At 37.0% G+C, this 21692-nt stretch overlaps 5 protein-coding genes across 5 annotated transcripts; 3 read left to right on the top strand and 2 right to left on the bottom strand.

The window, feature by feature from the left end:
• Window positions 1-56: 56 nt before the first annotated feature.
• LOC149678284 (elongator complex protein 6-like) lies at window positions 57-1242 on the top strand. The gene is made up of 2 exons (XM_089836274.1): window positions 57-682; window positions 737-1242. The coding sequence occupies exons 1-2, from the start codon at window positions 268-270 to the stop codon at window positions 1195-1197; spliced, it is 876 nt and encodes a 291-aa protein (XP_089692400.1). The 5' UTR covers window positions 57-267; the 3' UTR covers window positions 1198-1242.
• Window positions 1243-2147: 905 nt separating this feature from the next.
• ubl (Ubiquitin-like protein 5) lies at window positions 2148-2917 on the bottom strand. The gene is made up of 3 exons (XM_089837114.1): window positions 2682-2917; window positions 2386-2507; window positions 2148-2235 (listed from the first exon to the last, which is right to left on the bottom strand). Exons 1-3 carry the CDS (start codon window positions 2735-2737, stop codon window positions 2192-2194), a joined length of 222 nt encoding a protein of 73 aa, XP_089693240.1. The 5' UTR covers window positions 2738-2917; the 3' UTR covers window positions 2148-2191.
• A 131-nt stretch (window positions 2918-3048) lies between these two features.
• Window positions 3049-9285, top strand: LOC149678282 (glutamate receptor U1-like). The gene is made up of 8 exons (XM_089837113.1): window positions 3049-4870; window positions 5237-5340; window positions 5414-5501; window positions 6037-6198; window positions 6351-6504; window positions 6960-7177; window positions 7657-7952; window positions 8435-9285. Exons 1-8 carry the CDS (start codon window positions 4817-4819, stop codon window positions 8790-8792), a joined length of 1434 nt encoding a protein of 477 aa, XP_089693239.1. The 5' UTR covers window positions 3049-4816; the 3' UTR covers window positions 8793-9285.
• A 1621-nt stretch (window positions 9286-10906) lies between these two features.
• Window positions 10907-14019, bottom strand: LOC149678281 (uncharacterized). The gene is made up of 9 exons (XM_089837032.1): window positions 13987-14019; window positions 13809-13921; window positions 13665-13746; window positions 13422-13580; window positions 13192-13348; window positions 12253-12464; window positions 11921-12195; window positions 11134-11355; window positions 10907-10928 (listed from the first exon to the last, which is right to left on the bottom strand). Exons 1-9 carry the CDS (start codon window positions 14017-14019, stop codon window positions 10907-10909), a joined length of 1275 nt encoding a protein of 424 aa, XP_089693158.1.
• Window positions 14020-16273: 2254 nt separating this feature from the next.
• LOC149678280 (cytochrome P450 4V2-like) lies at window positions 16274-21600 on the top strand. The gene is made up of 11 exons (XM_089837031.1): window positions 16274-16568; window positions 17129-17241; window positions 17319-17404; window positions 18148-18347; window positions 18988-19057; window positions 19615-19738; window positions 19809-19964; window positions 20024-20197; window positions 20278-20344; window positions 20540-20719; window positions 20783-21600. The coding sequence occupies exons 1-11, from the start codon at window positions 16274-16276 to the stop codon at window positions 20947-20949; spliced, it is 1632 nt and encodes a 543-aa protein (XP_089693157.1). The 3' UTR covers window positions 20950-21600.
• Window positions 21601-21692: the final 92 nt, after the last annotated feature.

Here is a 21692-nt window from a genome sequence, read left to right as displayed (position 1 = left end):
GTGGCTTCTTGAGCAGTCAGCACAGCACGGTTCAAACAACTCCAGCGTCGTCTGCTTCTGCTTCTGTTTCATGTATAAGCCTTTGCTAATACCGTTCCATGTGTTTTAAATAAGTTTAACTTTGAAACAAATACATTACGACTGCAATTAAGATTAAAGTTTAATTATATCTGCTTAGCACAGTCACAAAACTTCATTTCACCAATTATTTTTCAAAGATCAAGACTAATAGAACCTAATTATAATCAAATTTGAACTCAAAACATAATGTACTCGGAACTGGACCATATTCTCGGTTTAAAGACTGACTACTTACCAAACTCCGTCATATTATTATCGGATGACTTTGATTCAGACGGCAGCTTCATTCTAACCCATTACATATCCAAATACCTAAAATCTAACGGCAACGTTTTGTTAATTAACAATCTCCATGGTTTTAATCATTACCATCAAATATGTTTAAAATTTGGCTTAAATTTGAAATCCCTTCGAGAAAGTGGTCAATTTTGTAATATCGATCTATTGAAACGTTGTTACGACGAGACAACGAGTAGCCAAGGCTTAGAAAACCAGAGTAGCCAAGGCTTAGAAAACCAGAGTAGCCAAGGCTTAGAAAACAAGAGTAGCCAAGGCTTAGAAAACAAGAGTAGCCAAGGCTTAGAAAACAAGAGTAGCCAAGGCTTAGAAACAACAACGAGTAGCCAAGGCTTAGAAACAACAACGAGTAGCCAAGGCTTAGAAACCAAAAAGTCTAACTCTAAGAACGAGACATTAAAAGAACTATACTTTGAAATTAGAACAGCGGTACAAACTCTGAATGCAACAAACGAAAACATTCTGATTGTTATTGATAATTTAACTACGTTTATCAATTTGGATTATAATCACAAAGACGTGATCAACTTTGTCAACTATTGTTCAAGTTTAACGGCAGACGGCAAAAATTCCTTGCTAATTAGGGCTACAGTCTCGTCCGATGATTTAGAAGAAGATCTATTCGCTTTCAAAGCAACGTATCATAGAGCCAATGTCAGAGTTAAATTAGCAGGATTGTCAACTGGGTTTAGTCGTGACGTGATTGGCAATATGGAGGTTGATTTTGATACCGAAGTTGACAGCAGACTCTATCAATATAATTTTCAGAATTTCAAATTGAAATTGTTTCCTTATGGGTCAATGAATACGATTTTGTAAAATTTTGAGAAATAATAAAGTTATTTTGTTGTTTGATCGCTTAAAGCTGTGGTTTAGTTCAAATAAATGCCACTAGATGCTCCCAGAATCGCCCTCTAGGCTTAGCAAAGGCTAGTTTTAGCTCCGCCCCTTTGAGTTTTGATTGGTTCCTTCCCTTGGGCAAGGTAAAATTGGGTGTGCCGAAAATTAACCATCATCACAGGAGTCAACATTTGCTTAATTTAAAGCAAGTCTCCGTGGTGGTTTAGTTCAAATAAATGCCACTAGATGCTCCCAAAATCGCCCTGTAGGCTTAGCAAAGGCTAGTTTTAGCTCCGCCCCTTTGGATGAGTTTTGATTGGTTCCATCCCTTGGCAATGTAAAATTGGTGTGCCGAAAATTAACCAGCATCACAGGAGTCAACATTTGCTTAATTTAAAGCAAGTCTCCGTGGTGGTTTAGTTTAAATAAATGCCACTAGATGCTCCCATAGTCGAGGGGTTTGGGACCAGGGCCGGAAATAAGGAAAATTTCTTATAGGACATGTGTCCAGTGACCCCCACTTTGACTAGATATTTTATAGGACATTGTCCATTGGAGTGTGCAAAAATAGTATCGCATTTCCATAGTCAAGCTATCAAAACTTCGGAAAATTTATTGGTCAAACTGTCCAGTGACCCCCTTAGTTTTTTAAAAGGTTATGGGACATTTTAAAATTTTATTGGACAATGTCCAGTGTCCTGTGCTTATTTCCGGCCCTGTTTGGGACCACTAAGCCATAGCCCACTCGATCACGCGACTCTATGCCTAAGCTTAGCAAAGGCCAGTTTTAGACTTTTAGCTCCACTCTTGTAGAAGAGTACTGATTGATTCAAATTAATACTTGAATGTTAACAAAAGCAGACAAATTTTTTGTATAAAACATTTAATGGAACAATTATTTTAACAAAATTCATGATAAAATGGCGATATTTCACAAATGAACAACATTTTGCTTCATCAACAAAACGTTCTTTTATTGGTAATAGAGTTCCAGATTCATTCCATCGTGAATTTCATCTGGCAATCTTAACTAAGGATAATAATTCCTGTGTTCATCTATAATTTTCTAGCATTAAATAGACTAATGGCACCCCATGTTATTTCCCCATAGAGCTTAATACAGTCGAAGGCAGAGGACTGCCATTACTCTATTATATGAAAGGATACAGTCTTCTAGTTTAATGTGGTCCTTGAAGATGGTGTACCATTTTTTTAAGACAATTTTGTCCCATCTTGTTCCAGTTTGAGCTGCAATTAATTTTTTCAAGTCTCCTATTGTGTCATCTGAGCTGATTTTAATTGTATTAAGGAAATTATATTAAAATGTTAATTTTTAATTACTAATTAATGTTTTTAAGGTTGTAAATGGATCGTTCTAGTAAAGACTAATGGCACCCCATGTTATTTCCCCTAAGAGCTTAATACAGTCGAAGGCAGAGGGCTGCCATTATCCTAAAGGATACTTGCACTTGACGCGAACTTTTTTACCAAGACGATCGTTACACGTGACTTCAATCATTATTATACAATTTTAAGCTAACGAACTGAGGACTCTGGTTGATATTACTAGTTTTTATTGGACTATAATACCGATTTATGTTCAAATATTTGAAACTAAACTCGATTAAGTTTAATGAAACAAATGTATTTCAGTCCGGAGTTCCAGACTCCAGTACTTTGTTGTGTAGTCTGCTCAATACAGCGTTCAGTGATGTATTACAGAACAACCAGAAATAAAACGTTTTCGCAATCGTAAAACAATTCGGTTCAAGGTACTGAACGCCGTCTCAGCTTTGGGTATAAATTCCCCCATGGAGTAGTATTATTGGAGTAAAAATAGGCTTCGCTATGTTTTTGATGGGTTCGAATTTTCGAATTATGGAGCAAAATTAGAGATTTTCACGGGGAAATTCACGCAACGGAATTCGACGCCAGGGCCGGAAATAAGCACAGGACACTGGACACTGTACAATAAAATTTTATAACGTCCCATAATTTTGTTAAAGCTAAGGGGGTCACTGGACAGTTTGAGCAATAAGTTTTGATAGCTTGACTATGGAGATGCGAATCATGCGATACTATTTTTGCACACTCCATTGGACAATGTTCTATAAATTTTCCAGTCAAACTCAAACAGGGGGTCACTGGACGCATGACCTATAAGAAATTTTTCTTATTTCCGGCCCTGATTCGACGCACGGCTATGGTTGGACAGAACTCAAGCCCGCATAGAAATTAACATATGGAATATAGGGGGCACAATGATTCCCATTAGCTGTATTTATTCCTGTCAAAACAAAATTACTTTAAAAGTTTCTGTCGCTTTCGTGTCGTGTCGAAATGTTCGAAACTACGACGTCAAAAGCAAAACAGTCCAAAAATGAGCACCTGTTACTTTCTCCGATCAAATGGTTTCGAAACTGTCTCTAGTTGTAGCATAACTATTGTTTTGGGTTCCCATGCTCTATATACCAATCCGTTAATGGATTTCTATCGGAATAACAAAATAACGTGTCCGCAAACTATTATTGTATTTTTGTCTGGGGTTTTTTTTCGAATTCCCCAACATAAATTTTAAAAAAACTTCGGCACTCCCCAGCAACACAAGATTTTATGACACGTCACCAAAATAATTTTCACTGTAATATTGCTCATACAAAAATATAGTAACATAACCAAAATTTGTCAAACGTCTATTTAGAAATACCAGTAGGTTGAAGTTCAAACGTATCACACCATTTGACCAATACCTGTAGGATTCCATAATTTTGTTCTACGTGCAATTCGATTAAATGCCATTTCTCTCCTCTGTGTACACATTGACCTAATACTGCGCTTATTGTCATCAAGTTCCTATTTCTTACAGTAGTCTGCTACTACGAACTCACTCGTGACGTCACGACCTCCTATCTCCAGCCTAGGTTTTAGCGACCATATTGTCATAAGTCGTCAGCTCAGGCCATACAGTTTAGACTACCAATTTTTACGTCATGTCCCCGTAGCCCCTCCCCTTTCAGTACTACTATGTATAAGCGCTGCAGCTTGCTGAGATTCGTTATCTTGTTTTCCTTCTGAATGGTCCTCAACTTCCGGTACATCATCTTGTCCGATTTGGCTACTGTCTTAGGCTGAGTTTTTTTGGGGGTACTTTGAATTTCGGTTAAAATACATAAAGCGAAGGAAATAGAATCCAATGGTGGACCCGCTACGCCTCTGTGTGTTAGTTTCTCTGCAAGCATTTAATGGAATGGTCTTTATTTATTCAAGATTCGACCTTAAAAATCCATTGTTTTGAAGGACAACAGGTGTTGGGTTTTATCGTTTGAACATTCGGTAGTTTTCTCACAAAATTGATTTGGAAGATTGGAAAAGTCATTGCGGCCAAACTGTTTAAATAATGCTTTGTTGACGCACATCACCAAGTTTGAAAAGACAGTAGAAAATCTAGTAATGAAACGCTCCGCCTTGGTGTCAGATAATCGATAACATTCGAGTTCAACTCTCAATACTCGCATCCAGCGATTTAGTTCGAGCCAACTCTTGCGACTCACTGACTAACCTCATTGTCAAAACACAAGTTACTCTTGCGAAGATCGGGATGAGTCGTTGGGACTTCTACGAAGGGTCCAGAGTTCGCTTTGCAACAATTGATGTAAGAATTTTAAATTAAAGAAATTAGTGTACCTGAACAATAATTAGTTTCAAGAAACACTAAGGCTGGGTAGAAGGTGGTAGAACCGAATTTCAGTGAAACTGTTCTAAATGCGATTTTGAGTCGAAAATGCAACGTCTGCATCAAACAAGTCATGATTACAATGTTTTACAGTGATCCCTTAAATTTATTTAAGAAATTGTAGGTCAATGCTTATTTATCCCAAAAACTCTCCAATCATAACTTGTTTACCGTGACCCTTGTTACGAAAGGTCATAGGAGATACATTTTCGAATCATAATCGCATTTCGGTTCTACCATTCTTTTGGGAACGAACCCCTTGTGTATTTTACTCTATTTACGTAGTTAGTGTTTTTCTTGGAGACAAGTTGGAATGATTACTTTGAAGTTCAAATTGAAGGTCATATGCGAGAGGTCTTTCATCGTATTGTACAAGCGTTAAATACTAGGTATAACTTGAAATAGGTTAGAATTGGTACATCATTTGTGTAAATTTTCTTATAATTACATAAAACATGATAGCTATACAATATATCAAGTGCTGGATAATCAAATTGGAAAGAAAAAGGGTGATTTGTACACTGGGCTGATAGGAAACCTTTACAATAATGTAAGCCTTAAATCTACAAATTGTAGCCATAAACTCTGTGTCCCAAACAGTTGAGTCTATTTACAGCAGTGACCCTTCACACTGAAAATGTAGTTTCCTTTTAAAAGTTATATTGTAGCACTCGTTTGTCAATCACGTCTTGCGCTTTGTTGCCACGAACACTGTCCCAATACTCGTTAAACTAGACTATTTACGCACATTCGAATTTAGTAACCCTACGCACTGAAAATTTAGTTACCCAATTGCATTTTGAATATGTGAGCGTCAACCCTAGGGATGGGATACGAAGGTTTAATAGGGACTTGGAAATTCGGGCTTAACTTCGCCCCCAGCACCATTATGGTATGTTTTTTAACAGGATGCATGCTATATAAGCCCTTCCTCCTGGTATGTTTTTTAGCACTAGTGTAAGGTAGTCTGACGTTGCATGACGTAATACTGCCAAGTCCCTATTGAGAATTACGGCGTTGCTTCTAGCACACGTTTAGTACTTCTTAAGTCAAAATCAAAAAATAATCCTTAATAACATTGACAGCAAACGGACATATCGCTTTGTCCCATACCGGTCACTGTCGATAACGTTGGGATTTTGGATTTCACTATACCGGTAATAATTCAAAAATGGAGCATGCTTTCTGGACAACCTCTACGAATTGAAACGCATTTATTGGCGGCGTTGTACATCTTCGATTATCAGGTTTGCAAGTCCCTCTATTCATTGTTTTCTTTTGATTCGAAAAATCATCAAAGTAATGAACACCCAGCATATTTCGAATGAAACGAAAAAATGCTAGTTTGGTCCTTTCCTCCAATGTAACGAAATATATTTGAACAATCATGTTGTTGCAGACATGGATTTACTTGATAGCGACTTTCTTCGCTTTGCCATTATTTGGAACAGCTGCCAGAATTCTAACTGCCGAATTATTCTACAAACGTGCTAAATTTTCTCGACTATATCTTGGATATTTGTTTTGGTCTCATACCATCTTGTTTAAGCAACGTGAGTAGTTGACTGGTTTTCGCAATAGGACCAGTCTTTCTTCAGAAATGGCAAGCAGATACTCTATTAAACTAAAGCAATAGACGGTTCCATAAGTTCCAAAAGAGAAGCAAACACCATAGGGGCGGGGCCACCTTAGGTTATTTCCAACCGCTAGAGGCAGTGAGAGTGCGCTAGCCTCCCTACGCATGTAGTGAATTCGGGCTACGTCTGACGTTGCCTCTTGGTACCACTGAAATAACCTAACTCCCGCCTGTGTGTTGGTTTTTCCTCAAGTAATTATTGGAATGGTCTATTGTTCTGTAGTATCTGTACTTCTTGATTTACTCTTAGTCCATTTTATACTCCCTTAAACGCAACACATGAAAATCAACATTCACGTACCTACTTGTACTTGTTAAACAGCACCTTTTGACGTAAATTTGTAATAGCTTCGTTTATTACATTATTTAAAGCGTGTTCTATTGAACCTCATCCGATTTCGAAACGAGTGGCTTATTTTCCATGGATTTTGGCAACTTTTCTTTTGACCTCATCGTACACCGGAATTCTTTTGTCTAAATTAACGCTACCGGAACAACCTCGCCATATTCGAACGTTGACCGATCTTATTGGACATTCAGGAATTGAAATATTTGTTCTAGTGGATACGCCCGTTGAATCGTTGCTTGACGTAAGGGTATCGCATCCAACAGGAATTTACATAGATTTCTTGTACAAGTTCTACTTGAATACTAACGTACTATGGATTCCAAAGTAGGCCAAAAATATGGCCAGTGGCCACCAAATACGCGTGAGATGATTGCAAATCGAGGCACAAGTAGCTTGGTCACGTGCGTGGGGAATGGGATTTATCTCTCCCCGGAGAATCCAATCCTGAGTGGTGGGTTTGAAATTTTGCCGATGCGCAGAGATAAAAAATATGAATTTTCCCGTTCACTCACAAGGTTAGGGGGAGGGGCGTTTAAGTCATATTTTTTCTCTGCTAAACGGGTGTCTGAGCAAAATGCCTCGTGGAACGTATTAGAGATGGGAATCCATAATACCAATACGTTAGTATTTCAACGTATTCATGGTTCAACAGGGATATTTTTTAAAACCATAAACCCCGACACAAATATTTACTAAGTTGAAATTGCTATATAAACTTAGAATCCAAACAATCCAAACATGGTAGCGATCCAGCCCCAAGTTAGAAGATTCAAAAACTTGGGTATGTCTGATCAATTACTGCCTGAACTTATGGATGGCGTCACTAAAGTTTTCGACGGAGAAGCCGTAGCCATCGGCCTGGAAGACATGATACTCCAAGGATCCCGATATTTTCTAACGGCCAGTGATGATTTGAGCTCATTCTATTTGTCGCCTGACAGCATTCTGGACGAAATCTATTCATTTGCCTATCGAAAGGATCTCGATTCTGATATTAAAGACAAATTTGATCGACTGTGAGTTTATGCGCTTACAATGCGTCATGTAGGGTCGTGTCCAAAAACTATATTTTGAAGTAGTAGTGTTACTATTTTCTGGAGTAGTGATTGATCAAGGTCAAGTGACTGTAGGCGTGAAACAGTCTAAGCCCATTCGGCATTCCCAATGCATTGATAACTCTACAAAATTCACGCATGCCCAGTAGATTATGTACATTACAATCCGTTATGTAGGGGCGGGGTCTATATCAAGGTTATCTTCCATCAAATAGAACTCTGTCTACTGGGCATGCGTGAATTTTTTGGGGCGTCGTCAGTGCATTCGGAATGGGTATCGGTATTTCAGTCAAATCTATTCTCCAAGTCGTGTCACATGACATTGCCCAATCACTACTACAAGAAATTGTAACACTACTGCACCAAAATGTAATTCTAGACACTTCCCAACATAACGGATTGAACTTTCACCCCGTTAACGTAACTCAATCGTTATTCGACAGAATGATGGCGTATTCGGGATCCGGCATCATTCCTCGTGCCATTTTGGAGCACACTTTTGTGGCGAAACAATGGCAAACCAAGTTTGATACTGACGATCTTGACGTCGAAGAACAACCGTTGCAATGCAAATCTCTGTATTTCGCTTTTGGGTTCTGGTGTGTTGGCTTGATTCTCTCGTTAATGAGCTTTATCTACGAAATGAGTTTTTACGTCAAAGCCAGGAATGGAAAGTGCGACAAGAAATATTTTCAATCTAACAGGAAACCCACTAAATTCACTAAATCAGATTCGCAACACTCGAAGGAAACAAAAATATACAATAGCTTTACTCTATCCAACTACGGAATTTATTTGTAAAAACATGATTGTGTAAAACACGTTTATTTCCTGGCTTAACTCAGAAGTAAGACGAGACTAGAAGTAAAGAGCTCTAGCATTGGTAATAGATCCTGGCACTAGTGAACAAATTTGAGGATTTTATGCCGCTTCCATCGCGCCTACACTAGAGAGAAAAAAATTGGTCGAGTTCCAAAAACATTTCCTACCCCCTTCCCCTCAACCTACGGCAGCGGAACACGGACGCGGGTGCTTGAATCTAGTTCGGCCGTCTACCGCCACGAGCGTCTCACGATTTGGAGAGGGAAATTCAGAAACCGCTACCAGAGGGCCAACCGTTGGTGTCTTATCAAGAAGATTCGCTTTTGCCGAGTGAAGAATTTGGTTACCTCGATCCTTCAAGTCTCATCTTACTTCTGCTTAAATGCTTAGGATGTAATTCTTATCTGTCTCTATTTAAATTGTACCCCAATGTATTTCAATTGCACTCCTATCATTAAAAGTATTTTAGAATTATCTTAATGTTTAAGTTGACATAAATAAAATATTTGGAGGTCTGTTTTCACGTGTTATGAGAGCGGGTAAATGGAATTCGCCAAAGTGTTAGATACATTACTGTAATTCAGTTTTAAATATATGTAGTGCACCAATATTTGTAATATATTATATTGTTTTAGTAGTTTATTCCATATTGCAATACCCAACTGTTTGATGTCATGAAAAATACCAAGTTGTTTTTCACAGAGGCTCATTATATTTAATTGCACGAACTGAACCGTTTACTGTAAGAACGTAAAACGCATTTGAATAAATAAAGTTTCTTAAGGTTAAGTCACGAAATACTTAAACACGGTCAAAGAATTCACGTTCAAACTCAACTTATTTTCCGGAAGCAATTCAGCGACCTTAAGTTAATTTTTTTTTATAATAGAAATAATAGTTTAGCCAGGAAAGCATAGAGTTCTTCTACTTCGAATCTGGACCTTTCTGCTTGAATTAAAGGGAAGGAGGTGTAAAACCTGTCACCCATGACGTCATGAAAAACGTATTTGAACTTAGAAACCACGTGATCTTGAGGTAGCTAGCAACCTTTGCGACCACTGCTATGAGCGGCGAACCCGAATGTAAACATGTTCTCTTTGTATTTTCTGAACGAGTAAACGTAGGGAGGACGGTTGTCCTATATATGTGAATAGTCAATGAAAAACGAGGAAGGAGGAACTGGCGGTTTGACAAAGTTTTAAGCCCTTCCCCTTACGTTCAATCAGATGTTAGTGTGTTAGTGTGGGGTTTATGACTTCTTAAATATTCCTAGTAGAGGAAATCTACGTATTCTTGGTTAAAGTTACAGCTACACCTTTTAATACCACTTTAGTTATTTATAAACGAATTATATTTCTGGAGTATTTTATTAGCGTCGGATTCAGTCTTAGAAAGGACTGAAATTCTATTTGCGAAAAGCGACGCTCTACGCTGATGCTATTAACTTCTTACATTGCGCCTGGAATTAACCCGAGATTTCACGGTTGAAATTATACGTAATGACGGGTTTTGCAAAATAAAAGTTTCGCCGTAATTGCGCTGGAGAATCGATTTCACTGTAATTTATGCGGAAGAAATTGCGCTTTCATTTACCAACTCTTAAAGAGCTAAGATTAACTATATTAGCATAAGCAGAAGTATATAATACTTCTCCTCGAGAGAAGTGTACATGATCCTGGGAAGAATCATTTTATATAGGATACAGAGTGTCATCCTTTTACTAATATCCCCTTCTGGCATAAATAACATTATGAGATAAGTGGGACGTTTAAGCAAGCAAAGCATTTATTGTTTAAAAATTTTGAAAATAGGTTCATGGGAAATTATTTACATTAAAAATTACATAAGAACGAATGCTATTTGTTTGTGTTACTTCTGAGGTGCGCACACGAATTGCGTCAGGTGAAATTTTTCCCATGGATATTTTCATATGGGGGGGGGGGTTATCAATTACATTTAATTTGCTTTCAAATTAATTAATTTATAGCTCCTCCCTTTTACATTTACACGATGGACGATTTTATGAAGTGACAGGCAAGTTAGATAGTAAATATGATTTGGTAAGCGAAGGTCTGACGTATTGTAGGCGGAGTTTATCCCGTATTGCCGTTTCCCCTACAATTATTATTGATTAATTGAAGTAAAACTCCATTCGTTGAGATAAAATCTTCTCACTTCTACGTCGCCTTTTCCTTAAATTAAACAATTAATATTTATTATACATAATAACAGCATAATAGGGAACCATTGTTCCCCATATATCACATGTTAATTTCTGTGTGGATTTTGTTAAAAATAAAATGATTTCTCCCATTGTTACCTGTATTTCGGTTTGAGATAAAAATAGCCAATTCCGAGTTCGATAATAAACGTTGCTAAAGATAGCGAAATTCCCAGGAATGTTAAGAAAATGATAGGGCTTAATTGCGACAAATCCATTGATTTGATTTCGATGTAATTTTGTCCTAATAAACTTTGAATATCGTTTCTAATGAAGGATATCGCCAATTGACGAAGACCCGCTTCGTTTACTCTCAGGATTCTAAAAACAAAGTGTGTTTAGCAACCCAAATCAATTTGATATAATCAGAAGGGGGTAATAGAAGAAGGATGACACTCTGTATCCCGTCTTAATACTTTAGTTATGTAGCATGATTCTTCCCGGGCTCATGGCACCATTTTTGTTTGCTCTCCCCTGCTCATCAAATTTCAGATGGGTAACTACCGCACCGTGCTAGGGTGAATTCTAAACTGTTTGGTACTTAATCCTCAGCAATTTCTTGACGTGCGGGACAAAAATCCACAAATAGTTAAACGCTAATTGAGAAATGTTGAGGGAACTATTTATCGCGTATGTGATTCGGTTTAGTACCAATACTCCAAATGTAGAATATGGAGTTGGCAAAGGGTTGAAAATATTCCCTACTAAGCCAATCAGGAGCTATCCCCCACTAGCCTTTCACCCTGTGAATTAAGTTTGTGGCCATTTTGGTGGAAAGGGGAGGAGTAATTTTAAGCCACACCTCACTGGCAGCCCCCAATTATGTTGGGAAGAATCACGTTACATTTACCCCCGCTTTTTGGTACAGTACACGTCTTATGCTTACTTTACGTTCAAATTGTCAATCAGTTTGTGTCCCAAGGCGCGTCTAATAAGGAAGGCTGTTTGAAACTTATTGAAACGTTCTTTGCCCAAGTAAAATGTCCTTTCGTCAAAATCGCCGGCCGACATTTTTGTAAAGGACGAGACCAGCAGTTCCTCGTAAATAAGTACCGCATCTCCTTGTCCAACCATTGACAACGAATTCAAAGCGCTCATATGATCGATGATGCCTCCATGTACCCTACTTTGTTCTAGAACCCTTCTTTCAATCTCATTGTCCTATTAATTTGAAAGAGATTTAATTAATGTGAAACGGATTCGGGATTAATTTTATACTTCGTATTCGGCTTGAAAAGCGTCAACGATTAAAGGTTTGATTTTAGGGTATTTTAGTATATCTTCGATTTCCTCTATTCGGTTTGGTTGTCCCTGAACCGTGATCTGGTATACCATGAATGAAGCCAGTAAACGGGTTACTATCAGCGGAAGAATTAACCATACACCGAAGAGCAGTTGACTCGTTGAACCTTTCAATCGACTTGGTATCACTTGTGAAAGGACAATAGAAATATGCTTTTGAACGATAGAATTGATATGAAGCCAAGAGTAAATCCGTGATTGAAATCAAAACAAATCCTTATACGGCGAAATTCCATACAGGTTTTTGCAATCAATGTCAGACGAGGGGTCGGGCGCTTTGGAGAAAGCCTATACGGGATTTCGAAATCAAATTTGATTTCTTCGGATTTCGTTTGATTTCTTCGGATTTTGTTTGATTTCAAAATTTTAGAAAAACCAACGGATATCGTCGGATTTTCGTTTTCATGAACTTCGCGATTTCTTTACTGATTTTGTGATTTCTTGATTTCTTAACTGATTTCTTGATTTCTTAACTGATTTCGTGATTTCTTAACTAATTTCATGATTTCTTAACTAATTTCGTGATTTCTTGATTTCTTAACTGATTTCGTGATTTCCTTTCTAATTTCGTGATCTCTTAACAAATTTCGTGATTTTTTAACTGATTTCTTCATTTCTTAACTTATTTCGTGATTTTTTACTGATTTCGTGATTTCTTAACTGATTTCGTGATTTATTTACTCATTTCGTGATTTCTTTACTGATTTCGTGATTTCTTTACTGATTTCGTGATTTCTCTACCGATTTTGTGATTTATTTACTGATTTCGTGCCATACCTTTACTATAAATTTCTAAAAAAACTCTACCTCAATTTACTCTTGGTCGACCTTAACAAAAGATGTTCGTTTTCTTACCACCAAAGACCATTGGTACTGTAAATAACCACAGTTGTGAATTGTAACTAGTGTCTTTATTTCTGAGAGATACTTCGGAAAGTTTCTTATAGAATTTTTCAGAATAGAGTGAAATTCTGGAGATAACCACGATGGAAATAATCGAAATGACTATTACCTAAAAATTAGGAAAAAATGTTTCATCATTGAAGTAAATGAATAATTAACAGAAGTAATAGTGGGTATTTTACTATTGGGTGTACGAGGTTCATCAAAGCGAATACATTATTGGTGTGTCCCATGGGTGGTCCGGACACTATGGCCATTTCTCCTTCCATAAAGGTGTGCGAGAAAGTCCAGCATTCGGACACTGTTCTCAGTGGTACTGGCATTACCCATAGATCCAATAGCTAGCGACGTTAAGGAAGAATTAAAATTATTTTCATATTTAGCTTTTTTTTTGGTCAGTTGGTCAGTTATGTTAAAATTCTTACTCCCTGCCATCCTAATTGGTCATAAACCACGGCTTCCTTCCCATCAAGTATTTTTTCCAAGTCAATTTGGGTTACGTTGACACTGTTAAATAGATTTACGCAATGTTTAAAATTAAGAGTCAATTAAATCTGGTTTAACTTTACCTGAATTCAGTATTATTTGCGAACAGGATATTGGTAATATCACCCATCACTAACGGGTCATCTATGGTACTGGCACTGAACTGGTTTTGACCGTATGCCATCCAATTTGGAACCTTGGATTAACGGATTTAAATTAGAATAACTAATTGCGTAACCAAAAACTCGTATTTACACTTACATCAAGGTAAACAGTATTCAAAATTAGGGCCATGTTTGAATTTCCTACACCTTTTCTTTCCAATACGAGATGACAACTCAATTATAAATTTATCAGTTTGAATAAATATTTATTAAAACTGATTATTCACATTGAAATTGATTTTGAGCACCAGGTAAACTAAGCCTAGTTGCAGTTTTATGGAACAGGTTTTCGTCCTTGATGTTCTGGTTACCCGTTACGTTTGTGAAGAATGGAAACTTAACCAACAGAGAGCTTGCAGGTTGTTTATTTCACTGGGCATGCTTTGCGAAAGTACTTAGTTAAGACCACAAACCGCAGCAACAGTTTACTAAAGCGTTTAAATATAACTAACGAAATTGCAAGGTTAAAAAAAAAACGTACAGTAACGATTTTTCTTCAACGCTTTATCAATGGCATATAGAAATAATAGAACGTGAGGCAGAAAGGAGATCAACGTCTGAGTGGAGTAAGGAGGATGTATATGATGGGGGGGGGGAGATTCGGAGTCAGACAAAATTCGTGTAGTCCCCCGTTCATAAAACGGTACTGTGCCGTTCCCCGGTTACCATGGTTACCACTACCCTCTCACGGCAAGAGAGTTCAAGTATTCTTGCTCTAGCCTCATGAGCTTGTTTATAATTTTGAATATCCCTCGTTTATACACAACGATCACGTGACGCTCGCCTTTACCAACGGCTTGCGCGTGGAAGTTGCGTGCCATTGCATGCGGTATCAGTCTTGTTTTTTTTACTAGTCTCTCCTCTCATACATCCTCCTTGACTTGAGTGAAACAAAAACATATTTGCTACCCCCACCAGGTGGAAACTCTCGTAATTAGTACAAGGGCAAACTTAATTATATTTACCACTAGTTTTGCATTACAAAATATATGATTATTAATATTCAAGAACCAAATATAATTTCGTTGGAGAGAAATTAAAAATGATGAGGCAATATTAAAGTAGAGCACTGATTGGTCGACTTAAGAAGTTAGAGAGAGAACGAGACTTCGCTTCGTAATCAAAATACAGGGCACTTGGGAAGACTTTCAAAAAATTCCAGTGTTTCCCTCTCTGTTATTTTCTATTTGCTTTTGGATTATTGAAGTGTATGAGCTTGAAACGTTTTACTCAATTAAGAAAACGTGACTAGAAGGCAAATTTTGACAAGGGAAAAATATGAAGCTCAGTGAGTGGCTCAAATAGATTTTTTAGCGAAGCTGTGTCAAGAGTTATCGCTTTTCTGACTCCTGAGTATATTAGAATAATTCGTTAAAGATTGGCATGCTTTGAACTCATTTTTACTTTGCGTACTTTGATGTCGCAAAAGTATTAGTTCAACCCCATCTGGCTGGCAAATGAAGAGCCTTTCACGAAGTTATTTATAATTAAAACGCTTTGTAAAATACCTTAAATTCAAATACCTCTATAATTCGAAATCTGCATATTCCTGATAATAACAGTAATTAAGCCGAATGTCCAGACAGCTTTTGTAAAATATTATTTGGATTTTTTTTAATTTAAGTGTTCTAATTGTACGTGACTAATGGAAATTCAAGAATTTTAATTTATTTGTTGTTATTGAGAAACCTCTAGGTTTCATTGTCATGTCCCAATTTCAGCCGGTTTGGATAGAGTCATTATGGATCAGACTTTATAAAAACAAATTGACTCGATCTGTCGGCTGTAATGATATCAAAAGCGGCCATTTTCAATTATCTAAACTTTAAAAGGAAAGGGTTACACTAGAGTTGTTTAATTTTATTTATATATGATTTATAGACAGATATCAACTCGGTGATTAACATCATAGCTACAAAAATTAAATTAGTAAATTCCACTATAAGCCTTGTACAACGAAAACAAAAATTATAAGGGAAAGCGCAGATATATAATAAAGACAAGTAACACCTTATCATTAAGTTCAAACGACTACTTTCTTAACTATATATTGCATTGCGTATTCTTACGCCTCAACTTTCCCCTCAAAAATCGAATGAGGTTAGAAATAAATACCATTAGTTAAGTTTGAACGTTTTTAATGGACTTCTAATTACAACAAACAGTTAATTATTTAGCCTAGAATCTGAATATTTGAAATACAAAGGTCGTATTTAGTAATCGTAAACGGGTATTTTTCCTTCTGGCAAGTTTAAGAGATATCTCCAGACTATGTTTACGTTACTCTATGGGCGTTAACGATGATAATTGAGGAAAATTATGTTCGCTAAAGTTGTGTATCAGTTATTTATTCAATTTAACCAAATCATTAACGAAAATTAGAAATGGATTACGAGTTTATAAGAAATGAATTTGACTCTATCTTGAGTACAAACTCCGCGAGTCGATCGATCAGTTGGTCTTTCCATCAGACAACAATCATGTCGCTGAAGATATTACTTTTCGCGTTTGAAGTAATTCATAAATTAAGGGCATTTATATCGTCTCTGCTTAAACTTATTCCATTACCGCAAATTTGGGATTCCTACCCAAATTACGGTTTCAAGTCGGTCTTCGCCTTTGGTCACGTCAGATTTCTAAAACTATTTCCACCCGTTAAAGACATCACCACTACAACTTGTGAGTAATAGACTTTTTTAAATAACTAGTTTCAGAAGTAAGATGAGACTCGAAGTGAAGGGCTCTAGCATTGGTAGTAGATCCTGGCACTAGTGAACAAATTTGAGGATTTTATGCCGCTTCCATCGCGCCTACACTAGAGAGAAAAAAATTGGTCGAGTTCCAAAAACATTTCCTACCCCTTCCCCTAACCTAAAGCCGTGGAACACGGACGCCTGTGCATGAATCTAGTTCGGCCGTCTACCGCCACGAGCGTCTCACGTTTTGGGGGGAAAATTCAGAAACCGCTAGCAGAGGGCCAACCGTTGGTGGGTTATCAAGAATATTCACTTTCGCCGAGTGAAGAATTTGGTTAGCTTAGTACTTCTAGTCTCATCTCACTTCTGTTAGAGTTTTAGATAGAGTAAAAATACTTCACTGTGAATACCCACTAAACTTAAAATTCGAGTTTTATCGGTTACGACTTTATATTTCACTCCCATATTTCACAGACAAAATATTTGTGATTTTTAGTCGTGGAAAATCTGCGCATCGCTGATAATGGATTCTTCTATTTTTAGATTTCTTGGAAACCCTTACGGGAATGGCTACGTTATTTCGTCAAGAAGGACTTTTTCATTTCAATATATTCAATAAAAAAATCGTAGTATTGGTTGATCCAGATTTAATTAAGGTAAGGCCTGTAGCGTATGGGGCGACAAATTTGGTTCGACCTCGCTAACTCCCGCCGAATTGACCACTTATTTCTAGGTTATACTAACCAGCAGCAAAGAAATCAGCAAAGCCGACCTTTACAAGATATTCCACATGTTTTTAGGCAGTGGTTTAGTAACGAGGTAAGATTTAAAAAAAAATTTACTTCCCATGATCAGAGAGAATTTATGATAGGGAGTCGAAGCTCTTGCCCTTGACAGTGCTATTTACAATGTAGCTCAAACAAGTAGGCTGCGACGCAAAACTGGCCAGGTAAATTTCCGGTCACATGACTCTCTTTAATTTTAAACTTTTCCCTCGATCACTGTTGGTTGTACAATTACCCAGTACGGGTTCGCGATTTCGAGTGCGACTGGCGCCATTTGGAGTTATTTTAGTCAGACCGTTCCCTTTCCCTAAAAAGGTAGTGTCCATCTCCCCTAGACCCTCCCGTAACATTCTAGACCCACTCTAGAGGGAGGGACCACAAAAAATAGTACCGGAAATAGACCTGGCTAGTTTTGTTGATCACGTGATTTTTGAGCTACATATTATTCCTCAGTTTCTACTCCCTGTTATAAATTCTCTCTGCTATGATTAGGTAAATTTCAAGAAAGGAATTTAAGAGACTATTTCGGAAATTACATACAGAGAATCCAACACATTGGGGCGAGGCCGCCATTTGGGGTATTCTTCTCACTCTCGCCAGGAAGCACCGCTAGAGGCAGTGCGAGTTGGCTAGCCTTCCGCTTCCGCTTGTAGTGAACTTGGGTTCCCTCAAGCTTTGCGTTTTGGAGAGAGGGAGAATACCCCGATGGCAGCTTCGCTCCTGTGTGTTGAGTTCTCTGTATGTAATTTTTGAAACGGTCTATTGACGAATTTCCAGCACGGGAGATCTTTGGAAGAAACAGAGGAAACTGCTAAATCCGTTGTTTCATCTTCGGTGCATCAAGGAGTTCGTTCCCATGATGAACAAGCACGTCAAAATGATGATCTCACAATTTGAAGAAGACATTTCCAAATCTGATTCCGATATTTTAGACATATCGGAGTCAGTCGAGAAGTGCACATTTTACATAGTAATTGGTAACTTCAGAACCTTTTGATATTTAACATTGAAGCGATATACCGAAAAAGTAGTTACAAACTAGACATATTTTAGTTTGAAAAGTGTCGCGTGACCGTGGACAAGCAATTTTTGCGACCGTGCATGTTGCAGTGAACTTAGGTTAATGGGTCTCATTTATTGCCCCTTTGCAATTTTGAGTGTACAAAACAGGCTCTTATCAAATTGGACCTAATCCAATGTCCCATTGGGCCGCATCCCATTAGACCGAATACCGCCAAAATGTGAAAGTTCATTTTCATAAAATTTGGGGGAAATTGCAAGCCCTCAATTTTAAGATTAGTTAAATGTTAGTTATTTTATAATAATAATTTACTTTTTTAATACCTTTAGTTTTATATTTTGAAAAAGGTCGTTCTTTTAAAGTATAATATTATGGCACCTGAACTTTTCATTAAAAAAAAGTGTAATATTTTTCATTCTGCCACCACAAAATGCATCGTTTAACCAAAATGAAAATTTAATTTTTATTGCGATATTTTTTAAAGTCAACCCTCACATTTTGGCGGTATTCGGTAATGGGACATGAGCCTGTTTTGTACGCGAATGTTTGAGCTTTCCTTGAAAAATAAAGCCAACAATAATTATTTGTTCTTATAGACGCTGCTACTGACGTAGACTATCAAAGTAACAAACATCTTGGCGATATCTTTTTCAAAGCCATTAAAAGGTACCAACAAGAAAACTTAATTCATTCCACCATAAACCCAATTCCTCTTGTAGATTTAACTAGTAAGCCACAGCTTTCCCTAGTTTAAACTATTTTGTTCTTCATCTGAATTTCATTTATTGTAAGAAGGATCAAAAATAGGTTAATGTTACATAAGAAGAACGACGTAGCGAATAGACCTGTTTCAAAAGAGGACTGAGGATGCCAGTTTTAGAACCTTGCGCCCAAGTATCGTAAAGTTAAGACTGAACATCTAGTATGTGCATCCAAAGGAGATAGATGGGGCTTCAAAGTCCCTTTGTTTGATTCAATATCTAACGCCTTTGTTGCCCGCATACCAGATCTTCAATTATATTTTGGGCTTTAAAGACGCGGATACGGTGGAAGAAAAGTTAAATGTTTAGTTCACAGCAATTACAATTATACAGGAATTAGAAACAGGGAGTTAATATAATTTTACGTGAGGAACAGTTCAACAGTTCAAGAATCTCCAAAAACCAATCAGTTCTCAAGCGCCTAATTACTATGATTTAACTAAAATATCATTAATTTTTTAGCATAGAAGAAACCTTAGGTTACCGGTTAATTCGACCATGGTTGATGTCGGACAACATATTCAAAATGACAGCAAAGGGAAAAGAAGCCATAAATGCTTTTAAAGTGATAGATGAGACGTTCCAAGTAAGTAGACACTTTTTGAATTTCGGATTTGACACATTGCGAACAATTAAAACCACGAATTCATTCGCAGACGGAGACGACGAAACTTAAGGCGAATATGGAAGAGCCCGACGATAACGTTCGAAGCGTCAACTTCTTGGATATCATTCTACAATTGCTCGAGAAAAACCCCGAATTAATGAGCAATAAACAATTGCGAGACGAAGCCCTTACTATTGTTGCGGCGGTAATAAATAACATAATGCCGCTTAAATGGAAAAAGGTTATATTAAATTATTTTCGTAGGGTTTCGACACCAGCACTACCGCTACAATATTTACCCTGTACATGCTCGGTCTTTACCCGGAGATTCAAGAAAAGGTCTACCAAGAGTTGACGTCCGTCTGTGGAACGGACATCGAAAGAGACATTGAATACACCGACTTAAAGCACTTAACTTACCTCGAAAAAGTCACGAAGGTTAATTTTAGATCAATAGCTAAAGCGACTGCATTACAAGTTTTCCAATATTAAGTGAAAGCCAACTTAACCCTTTGCAGGAATCGCTAAGGCTGTGTCCTCCACTTCCTTTCATTGCTCGCGAGCTAACAGAAGACTTACAAATGGGTTCGTTTTCAGCTTACTAATTTTTATCTTATTAGAATTAACATTAATATGTTAATTCAATATTTTACCTTTCCCCTCGCAAATGAGTGATTAAAAGTCTCCTTCTCTATTTTTAGAGAACAGATCATTTGGCTTTAATCCAATATCATTTATATTTCAAAACATTTAAATAAATTAATACCATTGCAATTTTAGGCGAGAAAATTCTTAAAAAGGGTACGACGTGCGTCACCTTGATACCAGGCGTTCATCGTGATCCCAGACATTTCCCAAATCCAGAAGTATTCGACCCCGACAGATTCAATCCGGAGAACAGCGAAGGAAGACACCCATTTGCCTACATCCCATTTGCAGCCGGTCCCCGCAATTGCATCGGTTCGTCAACACCTTTCGTTCTATAATTACTAATAAGTTCGTTTAATTTCAATTGTTTTTCAGGACAACCATTCGCCGCGATTGAATTGAAAATATTTGTAATTAACGTTCTTCGCCATTTTCGAATCACTTCCAAATTACCGAGAGATAAAGTAGTTAATGAATTTGGTTTTGTCACAAAAATTCATAAAATGCCCCTCCATTTCGAGCTCAGAAACCAGAAGAATTGAAAATGTTTATTTCACATGTTCAATTTATTTTTACATTAACAAATTTTTACACTAATATACTTTACCTAGTAATTAATGACAATTAAATGCACGTTTATTTTTGTAAATACACGTGCTGAAATGTGTTAATAAACACTCAAATATTAATTGGTCTGAAATTATATTAAATAATTTGGGAGATAAATACAGCATAAGTAGTAATGCTGTCCCGACTAATAAACGCTATATTCAATCTCAAATATTATCACGTTAAACAAGGAAATTAAAGTATTTAACGAGTTGGCATTTTGTGAAACGCGTGAGAAAATATCTGTAAGTGCGTGACAATTTTAATTCAATAGAGAAAGTGAAAATATGTGTTTTTTAATGTTTTATTGAAAATAAAATTTTATAAATTATTATAAACATACCTTCTGTTATCATCGATGTAAAATGCTTTACTTTGTTTTTGTCAAACATTAGCCATGAATTGGACTATTCCTATACGTTCATCGATCGGCTTATAAATTATGTTCAAATTATCTTTACCCATATCTTTAATATTAGCTGGTAACGTAGCATAATGACAGAAAACAGATTTTAAGCTATGATATTTTGTTGTATATTTTAATTACAAGGGAATACTTTTAACCAGAGACGATACAAATATCACTAATTTATGAATCACTTCAAACGCGAAAAGTAATATCTTCAGCGACATGATTGTTCTTTGATGGAAAGACCAACTGAGCCATCGACACTTC

The sequence above is a fragment of the Phalangium opilio genome, unplaced genomic scaffold (assembly GCF_054372755.1).
Source record: "Phalangium opilio isolate 3A_F unplaced genomic scaffold, DU_Popi_V2 ptg000042l_1, whole genome shotgun sequence".
Classification (NCBI taxonomy): Eukaryota; Metazoa; Arthropoda; class Arachnida; order Opiliones; family Phalangiidae; genus Phalangium; species Phalangium opilio.
This window is presented reverse-complemented; position numbering and strand designations above follow the sequence as displayed.